Source organism: Stenella coeruleoalba, assembly GCF_951394435.1.
Source record: "Stenella coeruleoalba genome assembly, chromosome: 12".
NCBI classification, from domain to species: domain Eukaryota; kingdom Metazoa; phylum Chordata; class Mammalia; order Artiodactyla; family Delphinidae; genus Stenella; species Stenella coeruleoalba.
The window spans coordinates 16,705,558-16,730,069 of record NC_137158.1 but is presented as its reverse complement, the minus strand read 5'-3'; the positions used below and the strand labels follow the sequence as shown (position 1 = coordinate 16,730,069).

The 24,512-nt window shown below is 40.0% G+C and overlaps 1 protein-coding gene and 1 long non-coding RNA gene across 3 annotated transcripts in view; both read right to left on the bottom strand.

Moving 5' to 3' along the window:
• LOC307195515 overlaps positions 1-24,512 on the bottom strand; it is a 442,270-nt gene that overhangs the window by 361,689 nt on the left and 56,069 nt on the right. The gene's annotated exons all lie outside the window — the stretch shown is intronic.
• Positions 13,456-14,221, bottom strand: LOC307195326 (ribosomal protein eL22-like 1). The gene is made up of 2 exons (XM_079939371.1): positions 13,920-14,221; positions 13,456-13,716 (listed from the first exon to the last, which is right to left on the bottom strand). The coding sequence occupies exons 1-2, from the start codon at positions 14,198-14,200 to the stop codon at positions 13,611-13,613; spliced, it is 387 nt and encodes a 128-aa protein (XP_079795497.1). The 5' UTR covers positions 14,201-14,221; the 3' UTR covers positions 13,456-13,610.

The following is a 24,512-nucleotide window of genomic DNA, read 5'->3' as shown; positions in this document are numbered from 1 at the left end:
GTCTCAGAGCATACAGCTTGTCTAGACATAAATCTCTAAGATTTATGATGTACATTACAGTGATCATTGTAATTCTGTGACTGGGGAAAACCACCCAAGTCTTGGACATATTCTGAACTTCAGTGTCTCCAAAGCCTTCTGGGAAAAGGTTAATTACCAGGTGCGTGGAAAAATGCATGCTTAAATGAAATTCTTACTAAAAGTTTTGAATTTACTTTAAAAAGTCAGAAAAGCAAAAAAAAAATATTTAATTCAAAAGCATAGTTTTTATTTCTTTCATTGGTCTTACACCTATGAAGTTAGGCTATCAGAACCAACTTCACACACTGTCCACAAAACAGAATCTATTATCTTAAGTGGTCATTTCTAGAAATTGACAAGCAAAGTCCTGAAGATTCTGTGATGGATATTATTTTTTTTTATTTATTTATTATCTTTGGCTGCGTTGGGTCTTCGTTGCTGCATGCGGGTTTTCTCTAGCTGCGGCAAGCAGGGCTACTCTTAGTTGCAGTGCACGGGCTTCCCATTGCAGTGGCTTCTCTTGTTGCGCAGCACGGGCTCTAGGCATGTGGGCTTCAGTAGTTGTGGCTCACAGACTCAGAGCACAGGCTCAGTAGTTGTGGCACACAGGCTTAGTTGCTCCGCGGCATGTGGGATCTTCCTGGACCAGGGCTCAAACCCGTGTCCCCTGCATTGGCAGGCGGATTCTTAACCACTGTGCTGCCAGGGAAGTGCCTGTGATGGATATTATTGATCTTGGTAATTTCTTACTCAAAACATTAATCACTTTAAATATTTCCAATTAATTGATAGGTTATATTTCTGAGCATATCAACATCTGGTAATTAATTCCTCTTCATTTAATCTATTAAGGGGATTTTATAAAAACAGTTTACATTCCTAGCTATGAAGCTGATTCTAGCGTCAAGTAAGTCTTCCAAAATCACTTCATACATACACATAGGAAATAAGCACACTCACTGAAATCATGGCAATCTTTGTTAAGTATAATATCTTTATTATTTTTTTCAATTTTTATTTTATATTGGAGTATAGTTGATTAGCAATGTTGTGTTAGTTTCTGGTGTGCAGCACAGTGATTCAGTTATACATATATATGTATCTACTCTTTTTTAAATCCTTTCCTCATTTAGGTTGTTATATAATATTCAGCAGAGCCTCCTGTGCTATAGAGTAGGTCCTTATTAGTTATCTATTTTAGATATAGTAGTGTGTGCATGTCAATCCCAAACTCCCAATCTAACCCTCCCCTGTCCTCTCCCCACTGGTAACCATAAATTCATTCTCTAAGTCTGTTTCTATTTTGTAAATAAGTTCATCTGTATCATATTTTTAGATTCCCCATATATGCGATATCATATGATATTTATCTTTCCCTGTCTGACTTGCTTCACTTAGTATGATCATCTCTAGGTCCACATAGGAAATAATGCCCATTCACTGACGTCACGGCAATCTTTGTAAGTACAATATTTTTAATTAACAAAATTCAGATGTATAAAATAACATATCTCTCTGAGCTTAGTTGCTAGATGACTGAAACTTGGCTAACTCGATTCCAAGATTTTTTCTCAACCACTTCAGAGTTTTCTTAGTCAAGTGAGGCATAAACTCAGTCAATTTATGCCACATGGGGTGTCTAGTCATGGCAAGGAGATGAAGGTGTCTGGCGTTAAGTTGGTGGTCGGCCTCTTGCTTGATCATCCTTCCACTCCAGCATCCTCTGAGGTGTCTGCTGAGTTCACCTGCTCTGCATTCACCTCCCCTGCCCCACTTCCACCCTGGCATCCCCTCAGCACAACTGAGAGAACTCTTCAGGGACCACTGGCTTCTGAGTAAACCTTCTCTCCATTTAAGGGCTAAATATTCTGGTATCGTGATTATATGACGAGGTCATCAGGCAGAGTTCACGGTCATTTTCCCAGGCCCCAAGAAAGAGGCAAGGGAAGCCTTCCAGCCTTTCACGTTCCCAAACATCATTTTATCTGGTGGGAGTATAAGGGGTTGGGGGATTTTATTGTCCCTCTGAGACTCCTAGCCTCTGAGAACTTCTAAGACTTACTTTTGCTTACTCTTGCTTTTGAAACTTCCTCCTCCCGTTCCCTTCTCCTGGCACTGAGAGTTCCAATCTAACCCATTAGATGTGATTTATAATGAAAGTTGTTTTTCTGACGTCATCCGTAAGAAAGGGATTCAACAAACAATTCTTGCAAACAAAATGGACACAGTCTGAATGATTAAATCCTTAATCAAAATGCAGTCCGAGCAAGTATCTGATGCATTTTGCCATCAATCTTGAAAACCACTACCAAAAATAGCCAATTGCCTTTATATATTTATGAAAGTAAGTCATCACCTCTAGCAGAAATTAACACAACACTGTAAATCAACTATACTTCAATAAAATAAATTTTTTAAAGTCATCAGGTCTTCAGTAAATTCCACCAAATTTAACTTTCCTACATAAAAATGTAAACACTATTTTTCTCTCTTTTCATAGTGCCTCAGACATGGGATGTCCTCCATAAAAGATTCCTAGATGAATAGCTTTCTCTTAAAGAAATCCCTTCCAAATAATTTCTCATGGTGTTCTATTCAGAACCTGAACAAATGATATATTAATTTCTGAGAGTGTAACCATCACATCTAACTATTCCAGTTTGAGGTCATATTAGATCCAAAGCAGCTTGGTCCTCCAGGTAAACAATGCCTTTGGTGATTAGGTGTGTACTCATTTTGTTTGGACCTGGAATAAAAATGAAAGACTGGGCATTTCCAAAAATTCCAGGTGCTTCCAAAAGAAGAGAAGATTCTGCTGTTATCCTAAAAATATAAGTCCTTTAGGAGGCACTTTTTTTATTTTACTGTAATACAAACTATTTTGCAATGTTGCTCACACAGCCAGAAATTATACGCATCATGAACTGGAATCAACTGGATACCAAATTAGGTACCTATGCCCACATTCCTATTCACAGTGGCCTTAGGAACTACAATCCTTTCATTAGCTGTTTAATTGTCCTGGGAACATCCCAAGTCAATATTTTTATTTCCTGTTTTCACGTGCCAGTGGTGAACATTTTTCTCCGTTTTCTGAACATACAACTAAATTTAACATGGTAGTTATGACAAGACATGCAGGAAGCTGCCCAGGCCAAATGAACTGGAAAACCTGAGCAATTTTAAATGTGCTTTTCTATTCTGAAGGAAGTCTTGAAGTTCTGAAGATCTTTCCTCACCGTGCCCTAATTTCATTGCGATGCCACCATTTCTTTGAAAATCTTTCCAAACATCTGCAAAGTTAAAAGCTAAATCATTTCAGTTCTGTACTATATGAATAAGGCAAACCATTCTAGGGATTTATTTGGATAAACCAATTATAAAACATCTGTGGTATCAAACCCTTTTTACTTTAGCTTACTGAAAGCAACATATGCCAAATAAACCTTTTTTTCTCTTTTTTAAAAAATTTTACTGAAATATAGTTGATTTACAATGTTCTATTAGTTTCAGGTACAGAGCAAAGTGATTCAGTTATACATATACATAAAAATATATATTCTTTTTTTATACTCTCTCCCATTATAGGTTATTACAAGATATTGAGTATAGTTCCCTGTGCTATACAGTAGGTCCTTGTTGGTTATCTATTTTATACATGGTAGCGTGTATATTTTAATCCCAAACCCCTATGTATCCCCTTCCCCTTTAGCAAGCATACCACATGCAAGCTAAACTTTAAATGAAATCATTTTGAGTTACACAATCCTGAAATTTATTTTCATACAAAGAATCTTTGAAACGTTTACAGTTTGTTTTAGCATCTTTTTATGACCTAAAACCTAATTATATTCAGGAAGGGATATTAAGCCATCATACATATATTATCTCTTGGTAAATTATTTTTATCAATCCAACATGTGGTTCTTTTTATCTGAAAATAAAACTTTGCTAACATAAGACGTGAAATATATTGTTTTTCATAATCCATTTTGCATTTCTTTGTTCTTTTCAAACAGATTACATGAAATTCGTGCACAAAAGTGAGCAATGCTCCTTTCGTATAATCTATTAGAATATCCATCAGAGGAACCAAGATGGCAGAGCAGAAGGATGTGCTCTCACTCCCTCTTATGAGAACACCAATCACAACTAGCTGCTGGACAATCATCAACAGGAAGGCACTGGAATTCACCAAAAAAGATACCCCACATCCAAAGACAAAGGAGAAGCCACAATGAGACGGTAGGAGGGGTGGAATCACAGTAAAATCAAATCCGGTAACTGCTGGGTGGGTGACTCACAGACTGGAGAACACTTATACCACACAAGTCCACCCACTGGAGTGAAGGTTCTGAGCCCCATGTCAGGTTTCCCAACCTGGGGGTCCAGCAATGGGAGGAGGAATTCCTAAAGAATCAGACTTTGAAGCCTAGCAAGATTTGATTGCAGGACTTCAACAGGACTGGGGGAAACAGAGACTCCACTCTTGAAGGGCACACACAAAGTAGTTTGTGCATCAGGACCCAGGGGAAGGAGCAGTGACCCAAGGGGAGACTGAACCAGACTTACCTGCTAGTGTTGGAGGGTCTCCTGCAGAGGCGGGGGTGGCTGTGGCTCGCCGTGGGGACAAGGACACTGGCAGCAGAAGTTATGGGAAGCACTCCATGGCATGAGCCCTCCCAGAGTCCGCCACTGGCCCCACCAAAGAGCCCAGGTAGTCTCCAGTGTTGGGTCGCCTCAGGCCAAACAACCAACAGGGAGGGAACCCAACCCCACCCATCAGCAGTCAAGTGGATTAAAGTTTTACTGAGCTCTGCCCACCAGAGCAACAGTCAGCTCTACCCACCACCAGTCCCTCTCATCAGGAAACTTGCACAAGCCTCTTAGAGAGCCTCATCCACCAGATGGCAGACAGCAGAAGCAAGAAGAGCTACAGTCCTGTAGCCTATGGAACAAAAAACACATTCACAGAAAGGTAGACAAAATGAAAAGGCAGAGGACTATGTGCCAGATGAAGGAGCAAGATCAAACCCAAGAACAACAAATAAATGAAGTGGAAATAAGCAACCTTCCAGAAAAAGAATTCAGAATAATGATAGTGAAGATGATCCAGGACCTCAGAAAAAGAATGGAGGCAAAGATCAAGAAGATGCAAGAAATGTTTAACAAAGACCTAGAAAAATTAAAGAACAAACAAACAGAGATGAACAATAAAATAACTGAAATGAAAACTACACTAGAAGGAATCAATAGCAGAATAACTGAGGCAGAAGAACAGATAACTGACCTGGAAGACAGAATGGTGGAATTCACTGCTGTGGAACAGAATAAAGAAAAAAGAATGAAAAGAAATGAAGATAGCCTAAGAGACCTCTGGGACAACATTAAACACAACATTCACATTATAGGGGTCCCAGAAGGAGAAGAGACAGAGAAAGGACCAGAGAAAATATTTGAAGAGATTATAGTTGAAAACTTCCCTAACATGGGAAAGAAAATAGCCATCCAAGTCCTGGAAGCACAGAGAGTCACATAGAAAAGTCACAAAGAAAAATTATTGAAAGCAGCAAGGGAAAAATGACAACATACAAGGGAACTCCCATAAGGTTAACAGCTGATTTCTCAGCAGAAACTCTACAAGCCAGAAGGGAGTGGCATGATATACTTAAAGTGATGAAAGGGAAGAACCTACAACCAAGATTACTCTACCAGGCAAGGATCTCATTCAGATTCCATGGAGAAACCAAAAGCTTTACAGACAAGCAAAAGCTAAGAATTCAGCACCACCAAACCAGCTCTACAACAAATGCTAAAGGAATTTCTCTAAGTGGGAAACACAAGAGAAGATAAGGACCTACAAAAACAAACCGAAAACAATTAAGAAAATGGTCATGGGAACACACATATCGAAAATTACCTTAAATATCAATGGATTAAATGCTCCAACCAAAAGACATAGGCTTGCTGAATGGATACAAAAGCAAGACCCATATATATGCTGTCTACAAGAGACCCACTTCAGACCTAGGGACACATTCAGACTGAAAGTGAGGGAAAGGAAAAAGATATTCCATGCAAATGGAAATCAAAAGAAAGCTGGAGTAGCAATACTCATGTAAGATAAAATAGACTTTAAAATAAAGAATGTTACAAGAGACAAGGAAGGACACTACATAATGATCAAGGGATCAATCCAAGAAGAAGATATAATAATTATAAATATATATGCACCCAACATAGGAGCACCTCAACACATAAGGCAAATGCTAACAGCTATAAAAGAAGAAATTGACAGTAACACAATAATAGTGGGGGACTTTATAACTCCTCACTTACACCAATGGTCAGATCATCCAAACAAATTTAATAAGGAAACAGAAGCTTTAAATGACACAACAGACCAGACAGATTTAATTGATACTTATGGGACATTCCAACCCAAAACAGCAGATTACACTTTCCTCTCAAGTGCGCATGGAATATTCTCCAGAAGAGACCACATCTTGGTCACAAATCAAGCCTCAATAAATTTAAGAAAATTGAAATCATATCAAGCATCTTTTCTGACCACAACAGTATGAGATTAGAAATGAATTACAGGGAAAAAACCATTAAAAACACAAACACATGGAGGCTAAATGATACATTATTAAATAACCAAGAGATCGCTGAAGAAATCAAAGAGGAAATAAAAAAATACCTAGAGACAAATGACAATGAAAACACAATGATCCAAAACCTATGGGATGCAGCAAAAGCAGTTCTAAGAGGGAAGTTTATAGCTATACAAGCTTACCTCAAGAAACAAGAAAAATCTCAAATAAACAATCTAACGTTACACCTAAAGGAACTAAAGAAGAAGAAACAAAACCCAAAGTTAGCAGAAGGAAAGAAATCATAAAGGTCAGACCAGCAATAAGTGAAATAGAAACAAAGAAAACAATAGTAAAGATCAATAAAACTAAAAGCTGGTTTTTTGAGAAGATAAACAAGATTGATAAACCATTAGCCAGACTCATCAAGAAAAAGAGGGAGAGGACTCAAATCAGTAAAATTAGAAATGAATAAGGAGAAGTTACAACAGACACCGCAGAAATACAAAGCATCCTAAGAGACTACTACAAGCAACTCTATGCCAATAAAATGGACAACCTGGAAGAAATGGACAAATTTTTAGAAAGGTATAACCTTCCAAGACTGAACCAGGAAGAAATAGAAGATATGAACAGACCAATCAAAAGTAATGAAATTGAAACTGTGATTAAAAATCTTCCAACAAACAAATGCTCAGGACCAGATGGCTTCACAGGTGAATTCTACCAAACATTTAGAGAAGAGCTAACACCCACCCTTCTCAAACTCTTCCAAAAAATTGCAGAGGAAGGAACACTCCCAAACTCATTCTATGAGGCCACCATCACCCTGATACCAAAACCAGACAAAGATACTACAAAAAAGAAATTTACAGACCAATAACACTGATGAATATAGATGCAAAAATCCTCAACAAACCACTAGCAAACAGAATCCAACAACATATTAAAAGGATCATACATCATGATCAAGTGGGATTTATCACAGGGATGCAAGGATTCTTCAATATAAGCAAATCAATCAATGTGATAAACCATATTAACAAATTGAAGAGAAAAACCATACGATCATCTCAATAGATGCAGAAAAATCTTTTGACAAAATTCAACACCCATTTATGATAAAAACTCTCTATAAATTGGGCATAGAGGGAACCTACCTCCACATAATAAAGGCCATATACAACAAACCCACAGCAAGCATCATTCTCAATGGTGAAAAACTGAAAGCATTTCCTCTAAGATCAGGGACAAGACAAGGATGTCCACTCTCACCACTATTATTCAACATAGTTTTGGAAGTCCTAGCCATGGCAATCAGAGAAGAAAAAGAAATAAAAGGAGCCCAAAATGGAACAGAAGAAGTAAAACTGTCACTGTTTGCAGATGACATGATACTATACATAGAGAATCCTAAAGATGCCACCAGAAAACTACTACAGCTAATCAATGAATTTGGTAAAGCTGCAGGATAAAAAATTAATGCACAGAAACCTCTTGCACTCCTATACACTAATGATGTAAAATCTGAAAGAGGAGTTAAGGAAACACTTCCATTTACCATTGCAACAAAAGGAATAAAATACCTAGGAATAAACCTACCTAGGGAGACAAAAGACCTGTATGCAGAAAACTATAAGACACTGATGAAAGAAATTAAAGATGATACCAACGGATAGAGAGATATACCATGTTCTTGGATTGGAAGAATCAGTATTGTGAAAATGTCTATACTACCCAAAGCAATCTACAGATTCAATGCAATCCCTATCAAATTACCAATGGCATTTTTTATGGAACTAGAACAGAAAAACTTAAAATTTGTATGGAGACACATTAAGATTCCGAATAGCCAAGGCAGTCTTGAGGGAAAAAAACAGAGCTGGAGGAATCAGACTCCCTGACTTCAGACTACACTACAAAGCTATAGTAATCAAGACAATATGGTACTAGCACAAAAACAGAAACATAGATCAATGGAACAAGATAGAAAGCTCAGAGATAAACCCATGCACCTATCGTCAGCTAATCTATGACAAAGGAGGCAAGGATATACAATGGAGAAAAGACAGTCTCTTCAAAAAGTGGTGCTAGGAAAACTGGACAACTACATGTAAAAGAATGAAATTAGAACACTCCCTAACACCACACACAAAAATAAACTAAAAAGGATTAGAGACCTAAATGTAAGACCAGGTACTATAAAACTTTTAGAGGAAAACACAGGAAGAACACTCTTTGACATAAATCACAGCATGATCTTTTTTGACCCACCGCATAGAGTAATGGAAATAAAAACAAAAATAAACAAATGGGACCTAATGAAACTTCAAAGCTTTTGCACAGCAAAGGAAACCATAAACAAGACGAAAAGACAACCCTCAGAATGGGAGAAAATATTTGCAAACGAATCAACGGACAAAGGATTAATCTCCAAAATATATAAACAGCTCATGCAGCTCAATATTAAAACAAGAAACAACCCAATCTAAAAATGGGCAGAAGACTTAAATAGACATTTCTCCAAAGAAGACATACAGATGGTCATGAAGCACATGAAAAGCTGCTCAACATCACTAATTATTAGAGAAATGCAAATCAAAACTATAATGAGGTATCACCTCACACCAGTTAGAATGGGCATCAGCAAAAAATCTAGAAACAACAAATGCTGGAGAGGGTGTGGAGAAAAGGGAACCCTCTTGCACTATTGGTGGGAATGTAAATTGATACAGCCACTATGGAGAACAGTATGGAGGTTCCTTAAAAGACTACAAATAGAATTACCATATGATCCAGCAATCCCACTACTGGGCATATACCCAGAGAAAACCCTAATTCAAAAAGACACATGCACCCCAATATTCATTGCAGCACTATTTACAATAGCCAGGTAATGGAAGCAACCTAAATGCCCATCGACAGACGAATAGATAAAGAAGACATGGTACATATATACAATGGAATATTACTCAGCCATAAAAAGGAACGAAATGGGGTCATTTGTTGAGACGTGGATGGATCTAGAGACTGTCATACAGAGTGAAGTAAGTCATAAAGAGAAAAACAAATATCGTATATTAACGCATATATGTGGAACCTAGAAAAATGGTACAGATGAACTGGTTTGCAGGGCAGAAATTGAGACACAGATGTAGAGAACAAATGTACGGACACCAAGCAGGGAAAGCGGCGGGGGGGTGGGGGTGGTGGTGTGATGAATTGGGTGACTGGGATTGACATGTATACACTGATGTGTATAAAATTGATGACTAATAAGAACCTGCTGATAAAAAAATAAAATAAAATTCAAAAATGAAAAAAAAAATAATATCCACCAGAAAGTGTATCTGCAGTGTATTGAAGACCTAAACTTGTTGGAACTGAGTGCAGTATAAGAGCAAACCGGTCTTCCTTTTAAGTCTTTTTAAAACATGCATGATGTACATGAGCTTGATGTCCTAGCCAGAGTAGTATAGAAGAAAAGAGGTGAAATGAACAGCTGGTTCCAGAGGAGCTGGAGGTTTGGGAGGGATGATGCATGGGGGTTCCTCTGGGAGTGGACAAGCACATGGCAGTGAAGGAGAAAATACAGGTGTAACCTGGTGCAGATCCAGGGGCAGGAGGGCAGAGTAGGAAGTCCCAGAACTCACCTCTTCCCTTGAGCACGCCAAAATCACAACTCCTCACAGAGCAACTATGTATGAGAATAACAACAACCTGACAACAACCCTCTAAGCGGTTAACCCTGACAACAACCCTCTAAGCGGATCCTATTATTATCTCCATAGAGCACAGAAAGATAAAGCATTGTGTTCAAGACCAACCAGCGAGCAAATGGCAGAGCCAGGGTCAATCCCAAGCAGTCTGGCTCTGGAAGACATACTCTTACCACACCACAATACAATATCTGATCTGATCTAGTTATGGAGGCACTATTCTATCCATTTTTAGATGAGGAAATTGAGACTCAGTGGGGTTAAGTAACTTGCAGGTTTATCGGCTAACATGTGATGGACACTTTCTGATTCCAAAATCTATGCTTATCACCACTTATGAGCTCATAAAACCACTACAGCCTCCAAAATAGAGGACCACTGTGTAAAATGTGAAAGTTACCGTGACCACGAACTACAACAGAAGCAAAAGTGAACAAATTATGATAGCAGCCTGATCCACTCCATCTCGCTGAGGAGGTTCACCCCTCGATGGGACCAGTGTGTCTACTAATCACCTGACCATGATCCCAGGCTAACCCTGCCACCAGGCCCAGAGCTATGACTGTCAACACTAGAGATGGCCTTGGCCTTCCCGATCTTTACAGGTCCACAGAGCAGTTTCTCTACCTCCAGGAGCATCCACAAGGCCAGGCAGAAAGAAATTCAACCCAAATTGGATTCAAAATGGGAATTTCCCACCAGCCTGAGTCAGGAATTGGGAGCCCAGTGACACCAAGGAAAAGAAAAGCAGATCACAGATGAGAAGACCTTTGCAACTGAAGGTGTTTTCCTTCTAGATGAACATTTTGCATTTCAGAGTGCATGCTTCCTGCTAAACTCAGATGGGCCTGGCCTCTGCCCTGCACAAATGAGTAGGAGAATTTTGAACTCAAACATGAATGCACAGCAACAGGCCTCAGAGTCTACAGCTCAGGCCTGCCAGGAGGCCCAGCCACTTCACATGCCATATGTGCCCTGCTTATCCATCTGGTTTAATGGAAGAGGCCAAACCAAACAGTGAAAACAAATGGCGGAGTAGAGTCTTCTGCCCTGGCCTTGAAGTGCACACTGACCTCACCTTGCAGAGTTTTTCTGTAATTCGTTCGGGTTATAAGTAGTTTGACAGAAAGTCTTAAAAGCCCAAGCGATGCAAAGCTTTAAAAGGGAAGAAAAGTTCCAACATTACAGCTGATTAGCAGACTAATCACCTTACCTCCATCTTCCCATTTACCATATTCCTCCATCAAGCAAAACCTGAAATTCAGAGAGACCATGGAAACATGTAGTTTAACCCCATGTGAACCCAGACCAAAACAATTTATATGACCACCACAAAAGCCTGGGGATTATTAAATTATGTCTTAGACAGAGGATTGGGCTCACTTATTTAAGCAAAACTCAAACAAGCACATTTCAGTGTAATAAGAATCCACAATCTCTGAAAGGTCTTAATTATACTTTATGTAATTTCTACTTTGATTAACTTTAGTTTACTTTCTGAAACTAATATATCTCTATGGCTGATACTTTCATTGAAAAAATATATATATTATATTGTATATATATGTTATATATATAAATTTATGTATATTACATCATATATATTGTATAGATTTGTATATTGTATTTTTAAATATTATATATACATACATATACATATATAAAGTCAATTTCAACAGACCAAATATTAGCCTTGGTCTATATCCAGTTTCTCAGCCTCAGCACCAATGACATTTTGGACCAGATAGGTCTTTGCTGTGGGGCAGTAGCCTGTGCATTGCAGGACATTTAGCAGTACCTCTGGCCTCTACCCACTAGATGCCAGTAGCACTGCTTCCATTTGTGAAAACCCAGAACGTCTACAGATATTGTCAGATTCCCCTCAGAGGCAAGTCAAAATCATTCCTTGTTGAGAGCCACTGATCTGTATGAAACTGAGAATAAGTTTTGAATACTGAGCAACCCCTTCTCATTCATAGGCAATTATTCAGTAATTGCTATTACTCTAAATCAATGGTTCCAGGTAATGGGCAGACCTATGGTTGAACTTTTTAATCCAAGTTAATCATTTTTCTCCTAAGTTCACAAAAATGATTTTATCATGGTTTTGCCTTTCTGAATATCATGAAAATCCAACCATACACAGAAGTCTTTGTATCATATAACAGAATAAAGATACATCTGACTCATGAACATCGTGGAGGTTAGGGGCGCCAACTCTCTGTGCAGTTGAAAATCCACGTATAACATATAGTCAGCCTTCCAACTACACGGTTCCTCCATATCTGTAGTTCCACATGCACGGATTCAACCAACCAAAGATCATGTAGTGCTGTAGTATTTACTAGTGAAAAATACCCACGTGTACGTGAACCGGCGCTGTTCAAACCTAGGTTGTTCAAGGGTCAACTTCACAATATACATACATATGCTACGCAACTACATTTTAAAATTCTTAAAATCTGAATTTTCCAAATTGTTTCTAAGTCTACTGATAAGACTTCAGAGTTTGCTCAAGAAGAGTATGGGGTTTTCTTCAAATCCAATAAAGTCTACAGAAACTCAAAACATGTAAATTAATGTGATTTTTTTTTTTTTAGAATTTAAATATTTTATTATATAAAGTTATACCCAAGATTGTGCTTCATTTTTTCACTATATACTTTAACTCAAGGACATTTGTAAAAGTAGTACACTTCAGAAATCCCGGAAGAAATTCCACTAGCTATAGGCTATTTAAATACCGCTTATAGGAAGTACTAAAAACAACAACAACAGGGGAGTACAAATGAACTTATTTACAAAACAGAAGTAGAGTAACAGATGTAGAAAACAAACTTATGGTTACCAGGGGATAAGGGCGGGGGGGATAAACTGGGAGATTGGGACTGACATGTACCCACTACCATACATAAAACAGATAACCAATAAGAACCTGCCGCATAGCACAGGGAACTCTACTCAATACTCCGTAATGGCCTATATGGGGAAAGAATCTTAAAAAAGAAAAGGAGTGCATGTGTGTAACTGATTCACTTTGCTGTACACCCAAAACACAACATTGTAAATCAACCACACCCCAATAAAATTTTTTTAAGTATTAAAGGAAAGCCAGCACCATATAAACAGCATACACTTAAATCAAAGAGATGACTGCTTAACAGACAGAGTAATGTTTTTTATTCACTGATAAACTAAAGGTCCATTTCAAGATGTTTTCTTGTATACTTCATTGTTTTGTTAGCAAGCAAAGCCCTGAAAGGGATGGCTTCATCTAGTCCTCAGACTCGGACCCATCTTCATCTTGACTAATCTGCAAGTAACGAAGTGCATAAGTCTCCTTGTCGGATGCGACCACACGAAGCCAATAACAAAGATTGCTTTTTTTATTTTTTTTTTTTTGCGGTACGCGGGCCTCTCACTGCTCTGGCCTCTCCCATTGCGGAGCACAGGCTCCGGATGCGCAGGCTCAGCGGCCATGGCTCACGGGCCCAGCCGTTCTGCGGCACGTGGGATCCTCCCGGACTGGGGCACGAACCCGTGTCCCCTGCATCGGCAGGCGGACTCTCAGCCACTGCGCCACCAGGGAAGCCCAAGATTGCTCTTTTGAAGGTATTTCTTGGGAAGGTGTTTCAAATACCTTTTAGAGAACTGTTTCTCAGAAACAACTGTGATTTTATTCTTGAAGCATTCAATGTGAACGACATTCTCAAGATTTCCGGTTTTTCCATTCACTTTAACCTTCTCCCATAGAAACTGTTCAAAATTTCCAGAACCAAAAATTCCATCTTCTACTGGATGAGTAAGGTCCAGATTAAACTTCCAAGTTGACTTCTTAGGCTTCTTGTCTTTCCTCACCGCCATCTTGCACGCCGGCAGCGTGATCCAATGTGATTTTTAAAATATATGTAATGTCAAAAATACGGTCAGTAAGTTGGGTCTTTAGAAACCTCTGTTTTTGTCTTTCCCACTATACTGGGCTTCATGAGAAACATTAAGATGAATCATGCCAACATAAGACTTCACTTGAAAAGGCATGTCAGTGGTAGAGGTGGGGAAATAAAAAGAGAAAAAATAAATTACTGCCAACATTTGGTATTTAGGAATGGTTTCTACATAATGGGTAGGAGAAAATTTTGAGAAAAGCATCAAGCCAGTAAAGTATATGGTGTGTTCAGACAAAGAACCTATTTAACTAGTCTGGATTATAGAATTGTAGGCTCTATGCAAAGCAAGAAGGTATAGAAGCTGGGGGAAGAAGATATGATAAGGAAAAGTGAAAAAATAAATAAAATAGTTGAAACCAGATTATAGAAAGCCTACATGTCAGATTAATGAGACTGGTTTATTCTATAATCTATAGGAAACAATTGAAGAAAATGGATCAGAAAGACCAGAGTTAGCTGTTAAGAGATGGACTTTGTCTGTACCTCAAACACTGCATCCATCTTCTACCTACATCGAAACTACTTGACCATCATCACCTATAGGTAAAACCTGGTCCCTTAAGAACTCTGGTTTGATTCTGAGACCTAGGATCAAGTCACTTTTCTGACTTACTTGCCTCTCAGTTTGTGCCTAAGGGTTAAAAACAGTTTGTCTTATTTTAAGACCACATCCACCTTATTCTCAACTCTAGTAATTAGGCCCTGGTTTATTCACTTTATTTATAGCCCTATTGACCTCAGGACATATGGGGTGGAGACTGATCCCTGAAACGACACTCGCTTACCACAGGAAGTAAAATCCAACTTGCCATGGCTATGGCCTGGCAGACATGACTTCTCTTCTACTGTCTGGGTCCATCTTCCAGTCTCGCTTGATCAGGCTTCCATGTGGTCATGTTTTTCCAGCTTCCATTGATACCCAATGGCTGCCATCAAATGACTCCCTGTTGCCTTGCTCTGTAGACACTGAATTTTGTGACACTCTTCTCCCCACTCCCGGTACCACCCAAGTGGGCAGGTTTATTACAGGCCCAGGACCACATGTGCCTTGCCTCACTGAGGTTAACCCTCCATGCACCGCCTGGGTAGGTGATGACAGATAACTGGCAGGCATGAAGGATGGATGGGAGGAAAGAGAAAAGCACCAAAAAGGTTAGTAAGGAAGCTAGGTGCAGTACTGAGGGTGGCCCGAACCATACTAATCATGTTCCTTAAGAAAGCTAGAAAAATGTGTTTTAATGCAAAAGCAAACTATTTTTATAATATGTTTTATATGAAAAAAAGTCTTTTCATAATTAAATATGGTACATAAAATCCCCCTTTTACTGTTCTACACTTACTATTTTAACCTAAGACCATTTTCAGTCCAATCTCTTATAATATCACTTTACTTTCATCATTACAGTCTCTTTTTTTCCAGATGTTACACTTCCTTTAAATAGCTGCAAAGATGTCCAGTCAAATTAGCCCTTCCATTTTGAAAGTGAAAAGCTCCAGTGAGCAAAGACAAACTTTTATGGGAAATTGGTTAATAAAATGCTGTCTCATGAGAGTTGGACCTTCAACTAGAAAAGTGATTCTTAATGTTTAACATCTCTTTCTGCGATCTGAATTCTTCCTGCAGTCACTGAAAATTTTTTCTGGTCTAACCACAACTCATCACAGTTGCACACATTGGGATTGCTTTTTTACTCCCCTATTTAATTAAAAACTAAAACAAACAAACAAATAAATAGGCTCTGCTAAAAGAATCCAGCTTAGTTGTATCATTATGTGTCATTATTTTACTTCAACCTCAGTAATTATATTTTCTTGCCATTTAGCCAGACTGGAGTGGTTCTCAACATTGGCTTTCAAAAAAAAAAATGCCTATAAATTAATGTAAGTAAACAGTGCCTGAAATAGTGCCTTATATAGTAAGAGCTATGTAAGCACTTACTGGTATTATTAACAACCCCTGGACTCCACTTAAAACAAACTGAATCCAAATCCATGAGATTTGGTGCAGTCAATGTCCCTAAGCTCACACACTGGAAATTTTTCCAAAGCTCTCCATGTGTTCCAATGAGCAACTGGTATTAAGAAGCACCGAGGTTTAACCAGGTGCCAATGAAACAAATCCTATGGCTTAAATCTCAAAAGAGCTGACCAGTCCCATGCTATGCCCCACCAATAAGAAAAAAATCTACCATTTGCCAGGCACTGTGCATATCAAAGAAGATACAAAAAATGATTAAGACAATCTCTACCCTCAAGCAACACTAGCAATGAGTTAGGTGAAACTGACCATAGCCAAATAAATACAGAGCAATTCTTTAAGGGTAAGAATAGTGATATTAACTAAGAATGTGAGTCAGACAAAGAAAGGATCAGCCAATTCTACTTAGAAGAAGCAAAGAAGGCTCCCAGAGAAAGAGAAACTTGAACTGACCCTCAAGAGATGCATGGGAGGGACTTCCCTGGTGGCGCAATAGTTAAGAATCCGCCTGCCAATGCGTGGGACATGCGTTCGAGCCCTAGGTCCGGGAAGATCCCACATGTCATGGAGCAACTAAGCCCGTGCGCCACAACTACTGAAGCCCGCACACTAGAGCCCGTGCTCTGCAACAAGAGAAGCCACCGCAATGAGAAGCCCATGCACCGCAATGAAGAGTAGCCCCCACTCGACACAACTAGAGAAAGCCTGCGCACAGCAACGGAGACCCAATACAGCCAAAAATTAAAAATAAATTGAAAAAAAAGTATATGTCAAGGTTATTAAAAAAAAAAAAAGATGAATGGGATTGTGTTGGGTAGAAAGAAGAGAAAGACATAGGTCTAAAATGTACAGCAGGGGTGAATAGCATAAAAGGCCCAGGGACCTATGAAGAAGTAAAAGAGTTAAAGTAGAAGATGTGCTGAAGGTGACGCTGGACAGATTGGAAGGGCCTGAAAACCCTGGCCAAACACCTGTGACTTTTCCCTGTAAGTAAAAGGAATCCAAGGAGGCATCTTAAGAGAAAGAGTAACACAATTATATCTACAATGTATATCTCTCCCATCTTCTTATATCAAGGGCAGCGATAAAGCTACACATTAGACGTAGGCTCTCACACATTAGACGTGGGCTCTCACGTGGTCACCCTGATATGTTCAGCTGAAAGCAGCTTCTCCATTGTGCCTTCAGCCAGTTCTCTTGAGGAATAAAGACAAGATGTTTTAGAAAATAAATCTGTGTGTGTGTGTGTATGTGTGTGTGTGGTACGCGGGCCTCTCACCGTTGTGGCCTCTCCCGTTGCGGAGCACAGGCTCCGGACGCGCAGGCTCAGCGGCTATGGCTCATGGGCCCAGCCGCTCCGCGGCATGTGGGATCTTCCCGGACCGGGGCATGAACCCGCGTCCCCTGCATCGGCAGGTGGACTCTCAACCACTGCGCCACCAGAGAAGCCCCTAGAAGTTAAATTTTTAATCATAAGCCCAACTAAGCTAAGAAAGTTATTCTACAAATCTCCTTTTTCTCATTTCTTTCCATGGAAACAAATAAATGTTTTTGTTTTTGAATGTAAGCTTCTACATTAGATCCATCCAAGATTTTATATAAAATTGTTCTGCAAAAAAACTGAGAAGAGAAAGTGTGAATCTCACAGATGAAAGAAATTGGCTCTAAAAGTAACTATACTTGAGGAAGGATATCTTGCAGTTATACGCTTCTTAACAGAATCTTTGAACATAAGTTTTTCCTTTCAAAATAAGAACTACACATAATAATTTATTCATTTAAGGTAAAGGGTGAATGTATCACTTTAATAACAGTGATAGCAAATATTTCTTGAGGGCTTAGTATATGACTAGCATAGGGCTTATCGTCCTCACTACAAATAGGTCAGTACTATTTTTAAAGTCTGTTTTACAGATGAGGAAACTGAGGATTCATACTGTTTTTAAAAGTGTCAAAAACTGTCAGTGGTCTGTTATTTTGCCGTACTTGAAAGCCAGCAAGTTAGCCTGCCTGTTTCATCAAAGCTTGCAGAAGACAGGAGATTTCTGGGTAAGAAACAAAGGACTTTATTACTCACAGCACTAGCAGTACACAGAGAATCAGCATTGTCGTTTGCCAGTTTCCTGAACCCCAGTTCCTAGAGAGCGACCCGAAGAGGGTCCGGTGAGACCTGCACACACATAGACCGAGTTACAGGAATTGTATAATGAGTTACAGGAATTTTTATAACGGACACTAACATGCCTGCCTTTTGCTCCAGAAGGAGACACTGTCTCGTTCTTCAAAGGTGATTTACTAAACAAACATGCTTGAAACAAATTCTAAAACAAAGGTAGTCAGTGCCTCTGCCTGAAAGGTGTGAAGACACACAGAGAACCATGGAGAAGTGTCTCCCGACAAGTTGCCCAGGTTTAAACAATTAGTAATGGTAAAACCAGGAACCTGCACACATGTCACGTGAGCAGCAGAGCTTTAGACTAAGGTATCAGAAGCAAAGCATCAAGGATACCCTGAGTTTTGTGGACCTTGAGAATCTAGATATTCTAATCATTTCAGAAGAGGATGAACCGAAAAGACTTCCAAGGAGCCTCAACAGTCAACAATTGGCTAAGAATTTCTCCTTTTAAAGGTAGGAAAATGGAAAAAACATATCCTCTGGAGGATATTAGATCTCTTTAGGCAGTGAGGAAAGTCTTAGGCATACAGAGCATAATAGTGCCAGAAAAAAAAAATAATAACATAGGATGTTCTTGGATGTTGTCTCCAGATATTGAGTTTTAATTCTAGCCTGACTTAAAGCGTAGATGAAAGATATTTCAATACTATGTCAATAGTGGAGCTGAATATGCTCTTTTCCCACCATAAGCTATTTTGGACCATTTTGTTCTCCATTCAGGAGATCTCGAAGTATGATTATGATTTCTGTCTTCCTTCAGTCTAATGACTCAGGGATTTTCTTATTTTGCTCGTCAGAAGGGAACAAAACTGTTGGCTTAAATACAACAAAAGCCCATGTCTGCTCCTTCTGGCTGCTCCAGGCTCGTCAGGGATGCTTCTGGCTGTGTGTGGAAAGCCACACCCCACCCTGGGTCAAACGCATCTGGCATTCCTGTCAATCTCTTCCTGGCCCTCGATGGCCACGTGGTAGCTCACCGTGCAGGGGACTAGGAGACAGTGTTGCTGCGGTCTGGGATCGAAGTCGATGAAAACACCCACCCCCTCACCAAGGTCTACGTGTATGGACACCCGGACTGCTAGATACTGATAAATGGGTCTTCATCTGTTCAATACCCATACCTTATTTTTTGATGATTGCAACATCCACTGCTGAAGGTAAGCACTGCTGACTGACCTCTTAGAACAGCAGTGCTGACTTGGAAAAGGGAAAGAGTTCCATCTGGTCTTAACATGTAAACACTCAGCATAAGTCTCAGTAGGAACGCCGGCTTTGAGAGATTTGAATAAGGCTGTACACCAAAGCCAAAGACTCATTTCTGCACGTTGCAAAGGCCAGTTTCCTGCTCTGTGCTCTGTACACAGCCATGCTCAACAAATGAGACCGGCTGGAGATCCCTTTCTGTTCCGGAGAAACAAAGTGTTAAGTCTGCCATGGGTCAGTGAAATCATTGTTTGCTCTAGAGCATGCCCAAGAAGAGGGGGGAGATTGAGTCTCTCTTCCAGGATTTGAAATCTGTCCTAAATCCACGGCCCATGCAGATGCTGGTATGCTGCTTGGTATTTGGGGATTTCTCGCTGATGAATATAATATGGCCAAAGCCTTGCTTGGCTGCAAAGAGAAACCAGAGAAAAATAAAGATGTGCTTTTGTTGGTAACATATTGTGGGGTCGGGATGTTGTTCTAGTGACTCACTTGAAAAAAAAGATGTGGTAGGAAAACTAAACTCAACCCCATGACAAAGCGCTATGGCTTTTGTTTAGTAAGAATTCCAGCCAACTCACTGGCCAGGATTTTTTTATATAGGCTGGGTCTACGTGATTCCAAAATATCCAGTACATTTAATTCTAAAATTTGCTTCAGGAACCTGGCTATTTTACTTACGGAATGTTAAACCTGAACTTAACTACTTTGGACAAATAATATATACAGCATATACACTGAGTGACTATTTGATTAATTAACAGGGTCCTGAAAGTTTTGGAAGCTTTGGTGTTTTACTGACAGATTGATAGAGCTCAGAGCTCCTGGAACCCACTCCCCTATTATCAAGTCTGCTTTTTGGCCTTTAGATTAGGCAATATATTTTCAGCTAGAATAGCCCCATTGTCATTGGGATGGAGGAAATGGGGTTTCCTGCGTCTCCTCCAATGGGGAGGAAATTGGAGTGGAGGGTGTAATTGACCATCTCAAATTCATGCCTTCCATCTTTGAGGCTTTCTGCCAAGTGCTTAGTCTTTGTTTGTTTGTTTGTTTAACCCCTTTATTAGAGTCTTTGTTTTAGTCTGAGCTTTTTTTTATATATTAATGATTCTTCCATAACCATCATTCATGACATACGCATTCCTATCTAAGCCAGGTTACCTATCTCTCTTACCTTCATGTGGAACAGAGTTTCCTTCCATCTTCACCTTTCAAATATAGCCTATACTTTAAGGTCCAGTTCAAAGCTATCTCTTCTGTAAAAATAAGTATGAATTCCCTCCTGTACCATGCAATGATGCCAACAAAACTATGTCTGCAGTTTTATTATAGCACACTGCCCTGAGTTATAGCTCTGTGTGTCCATGCCTGTGTTACCACTAACTTGTTAGCTCCTTGAGTTTGGCACTTCTGTTTCCCCTAAGGGACCCATTTTTCTTCCATTTCATAGCTTCATACCCAGCTCAGTTATTCACCTGTAGTAGGTAAGTCAACAAGTAATTTTTGAGCTGAATCATGCCCACATCCTCCAAGTAAATATACCAGATGACAAAGTGATGTGAGGGGTGGGGTGATGGCGGCGGGGGGGGGGGGGGGAGAAAGAAGGAGGGAGGAACGATGTCAAATTGGAAATCCAACCTGATTTAGCATCTAATACATAATTAGTCATGTTGGCAAATACCATAAGGAAAAACACTCAAACACGATTGCTCTGCATTTTAAAATGCCTTATTTTTTCCTTTAGTATATTTATTCCTACACAAACAATATTTACTTTTCTCCTGATTGAAACATGAATGTTTCTACTTGGCTTCCTTTTGGACAAACTGCTTCAGAACAATCCAATTCTGGTAATAAAGTAAATCTTCTCACTGCCCCTGATCAACAACCCCATCCTTTGTTTTAAAACAATAATTTGATGCCTAAATAACGCCTTTCCCTCAAGGCAATGAAGAGAGAAGACAAGAGCCAGTGAAAGCTAATGTAAAACAGCACCACCAGCTAAAACTCAATTCACATCAGGATGGCAATGACTCTGAGTGGCCGGTAACTGCTACAAAAGGACATACTCAGAAATGAACTAGCTGCAACATAGGAGTGAATCTTCCCATACGTTGAAAGAGGTTACCCTGTCCCAAACGCACTTTTTATAAGATTCAGTATTCTTCTGGAATTCAGGAACCAGATCTTTTTCAGAGTCAATCACTGACCCGCTGGGAATTTTATTTTCAAATGTGGGAATGTTCACGATTCATGCTTTTATTGACGGTTGACATTCTTTCAAATGTATGACCCTGGAGGTTTGATGGTCCTGGTTTTTTAATAGAGGTTTAAATGACCCCACCTTTTTGATCCGGTTTGATTATTAAAAACAGAGTCTAGGGATTTTACACTATGCATCACAAATTGTGAACCTCTGGACTCTGCCAACACTGTACTTGAGATTTCTAACGCTTAGCAATTTTCTAACGTTGTGGTTGAGGTCATCTTAGAAAGACCTACATTTATATTTTCCCCTTGTGATGCAAAATCAATACTTCAGTGTCTGAGCAAAAGTGAGGCACCCCATTCACGCTAGCCTGCTGCGTGAAAATGTAAATGGGTAGGCAGCAAATCTCTGAGTGTTATGGAAACACAGACGCTAAAAGTCTTGCTGATTGCTGACTCTCTTGTTGGAAATATTAAATTTGTTCAGGTTTTATTTTTTTTAAATCTCATCTTTCTGCACTCCTTTTTTTTTTGAGGAGTTTCAGGAAGAGCATGCAGAATGACCAGAAAAACCTATACTATTCTTGCAACACTTCACATAAAAATTTCCGTTTAACTTTCCACATGCTTTCTGCGAAGTCAAACTTTCTTTTCTTTCTTTCTCTTTCCTTTCTTTCTTCCTTTCTTTTTCTTTCTTTTCTTTCTTTCTTTCTTTCCCAATGCTAAGATAATCAAATAGCATTCAGTATACATCAATGAAAATACTCATGATGTGTTAGAAAATCCATTCCCTGAGAAAATGTCACAAGGGAGACTAAAAATAAAGTGAAATCTCTAGACTTTAGGATTCTCTTGAAAAGTTGCCCACAATGTCAAAACATTCCATAGTGGTTAAAGTATAGAGAAAATTAGCTATAATTTACCTAGGAGAGCCGGAAGATTTACTCCTGTGCTGGAGTATGTTTTTCATAAAGAACAGCTGCCCTCTGGTCCCAGGGGACACGTCCTCTTGCTGTCTGCCATGGGACACCTCATTCTTAGAGGTCTTCCTTTGTCAGCAGTGGTTCTCAAACTCAAGAAAGCACCCAAGCTCCCTGGAGGGCTTGTAAAAATGCAGACTGTGGGGTTCCACCCATAGCTTTCTGACTCACTAGATCTAGGGTCTGGCCTGAGAATTTGCATTTCTAACAAGTCCCCAGGGGCTGCTGACTGCTGGTCTGATGAGCACACTTTGGATGCCAGCCTCACGAGAGAGGGTCTTGAAGCAGCTAATTGGACAGCATCGCGGGGAGTGAGTGGAGGGGCCAGGAGGGAGCTGTAGAAAGGAGGTGAGCCTGTGAGGCCTGAGAATCAAGGGACAACCCTGACAGCCCATCTGTGAAGGACAATTACGGTCTTAGAAACGTTCCATGTGGCCACGTTGAACCAAAGGATGTGAGAAGGAAGAAGACATTGGGAAAAGGGAAGAACTGCAAGAAAAACTTACAAAGGAAAAAGAGAGATCACAGACCAAGCCCTTCCTAAAACGGCAGCAACTGAGACAGATCACAAGGAAAACTACGATCAATCTTCCAGTTCTCCCCTTTTCCACTCTCATGGAACGTGGTGGAAGCTTCCTTCTACAAGAAAGCCAAACAAGTGTGAATCTCAGTCCACTGACTGAAAGGGACAGGAAACACCATCTTCCCGATTATCCAGTACTCAACTGAGCTGCCGAATCCATGTGCTATGCCAGCTGGCAAAGCACACCCTCAGTTATATGTGACGTGTCCCCCTGAACTCAGGGCTGTGATGCTGCAAGTTCAAGGGCCGTAGGCCAGGCCCAGGCGTGGCACAGAGTTTAGGGCTCTGTGGTCTTCAAATACTGGCCATCAATCCTTGTAAGTCATAGTCAGGATGTCATGGGCTCTGTTCCACAGCCCCATCTGCTCTCCTGTGCAGGGCTATATGCAGAGGATCTTCCGTGACTTTCCTGCACACCAGTCTGACTCACAACCCCACAAATCCATCCTCCACCACATTCCCGTTACCCGCTTCCAGGGAACAGAGCTGCCAAAGGCTGTTTCCGCCTCTCCCTCGCTCGGGCTGGAGGGGAAACTTTTCCACTTTGTGGTCGGGAAACACATCCCTAATCTCCCCAATGTCCAGACCTACCCTTCTCTGGGGTCCTACAACCCTTTCTCACTTTTCCTTCCTTCACAACTTTTTAAATGTTCAGGATTTAAGTCCAAATATCTGAGAGTCCAAAACCGCCAGGAGCCACAAATGTCGAATATATAAGAGAAGCATGTCAGGCATATACGATAAAGCATGATGGAGGGGGCCGTGCACCGGACAGGAAGCAAACCTTGAAAAGAATAAATACTGAAACTTGATGAATGCTGAAAACTTGATCTGAATCAATCTGTGCTGTGCTTCTCACATTCTCTCAAAAGCTGTCAAACTTGACTTTCCCTTGGGAAAAATCATTGTTTTATTGCTACCACCTATTTGCCTTTCCACTTCAGCCAGCCTCTGGAGCTCACGGTTTTCTGCCTGCAGCTTCGTCTTTTTCCTAAAGCCATTCTAGGAGACCCTGATCCACTGGAAAGAAGGCTAACGTCTCTGATCTGCATGGTTGCTTCCACCCATGGATTGCTTCCAGTGGTGAAACATTTAGCACAC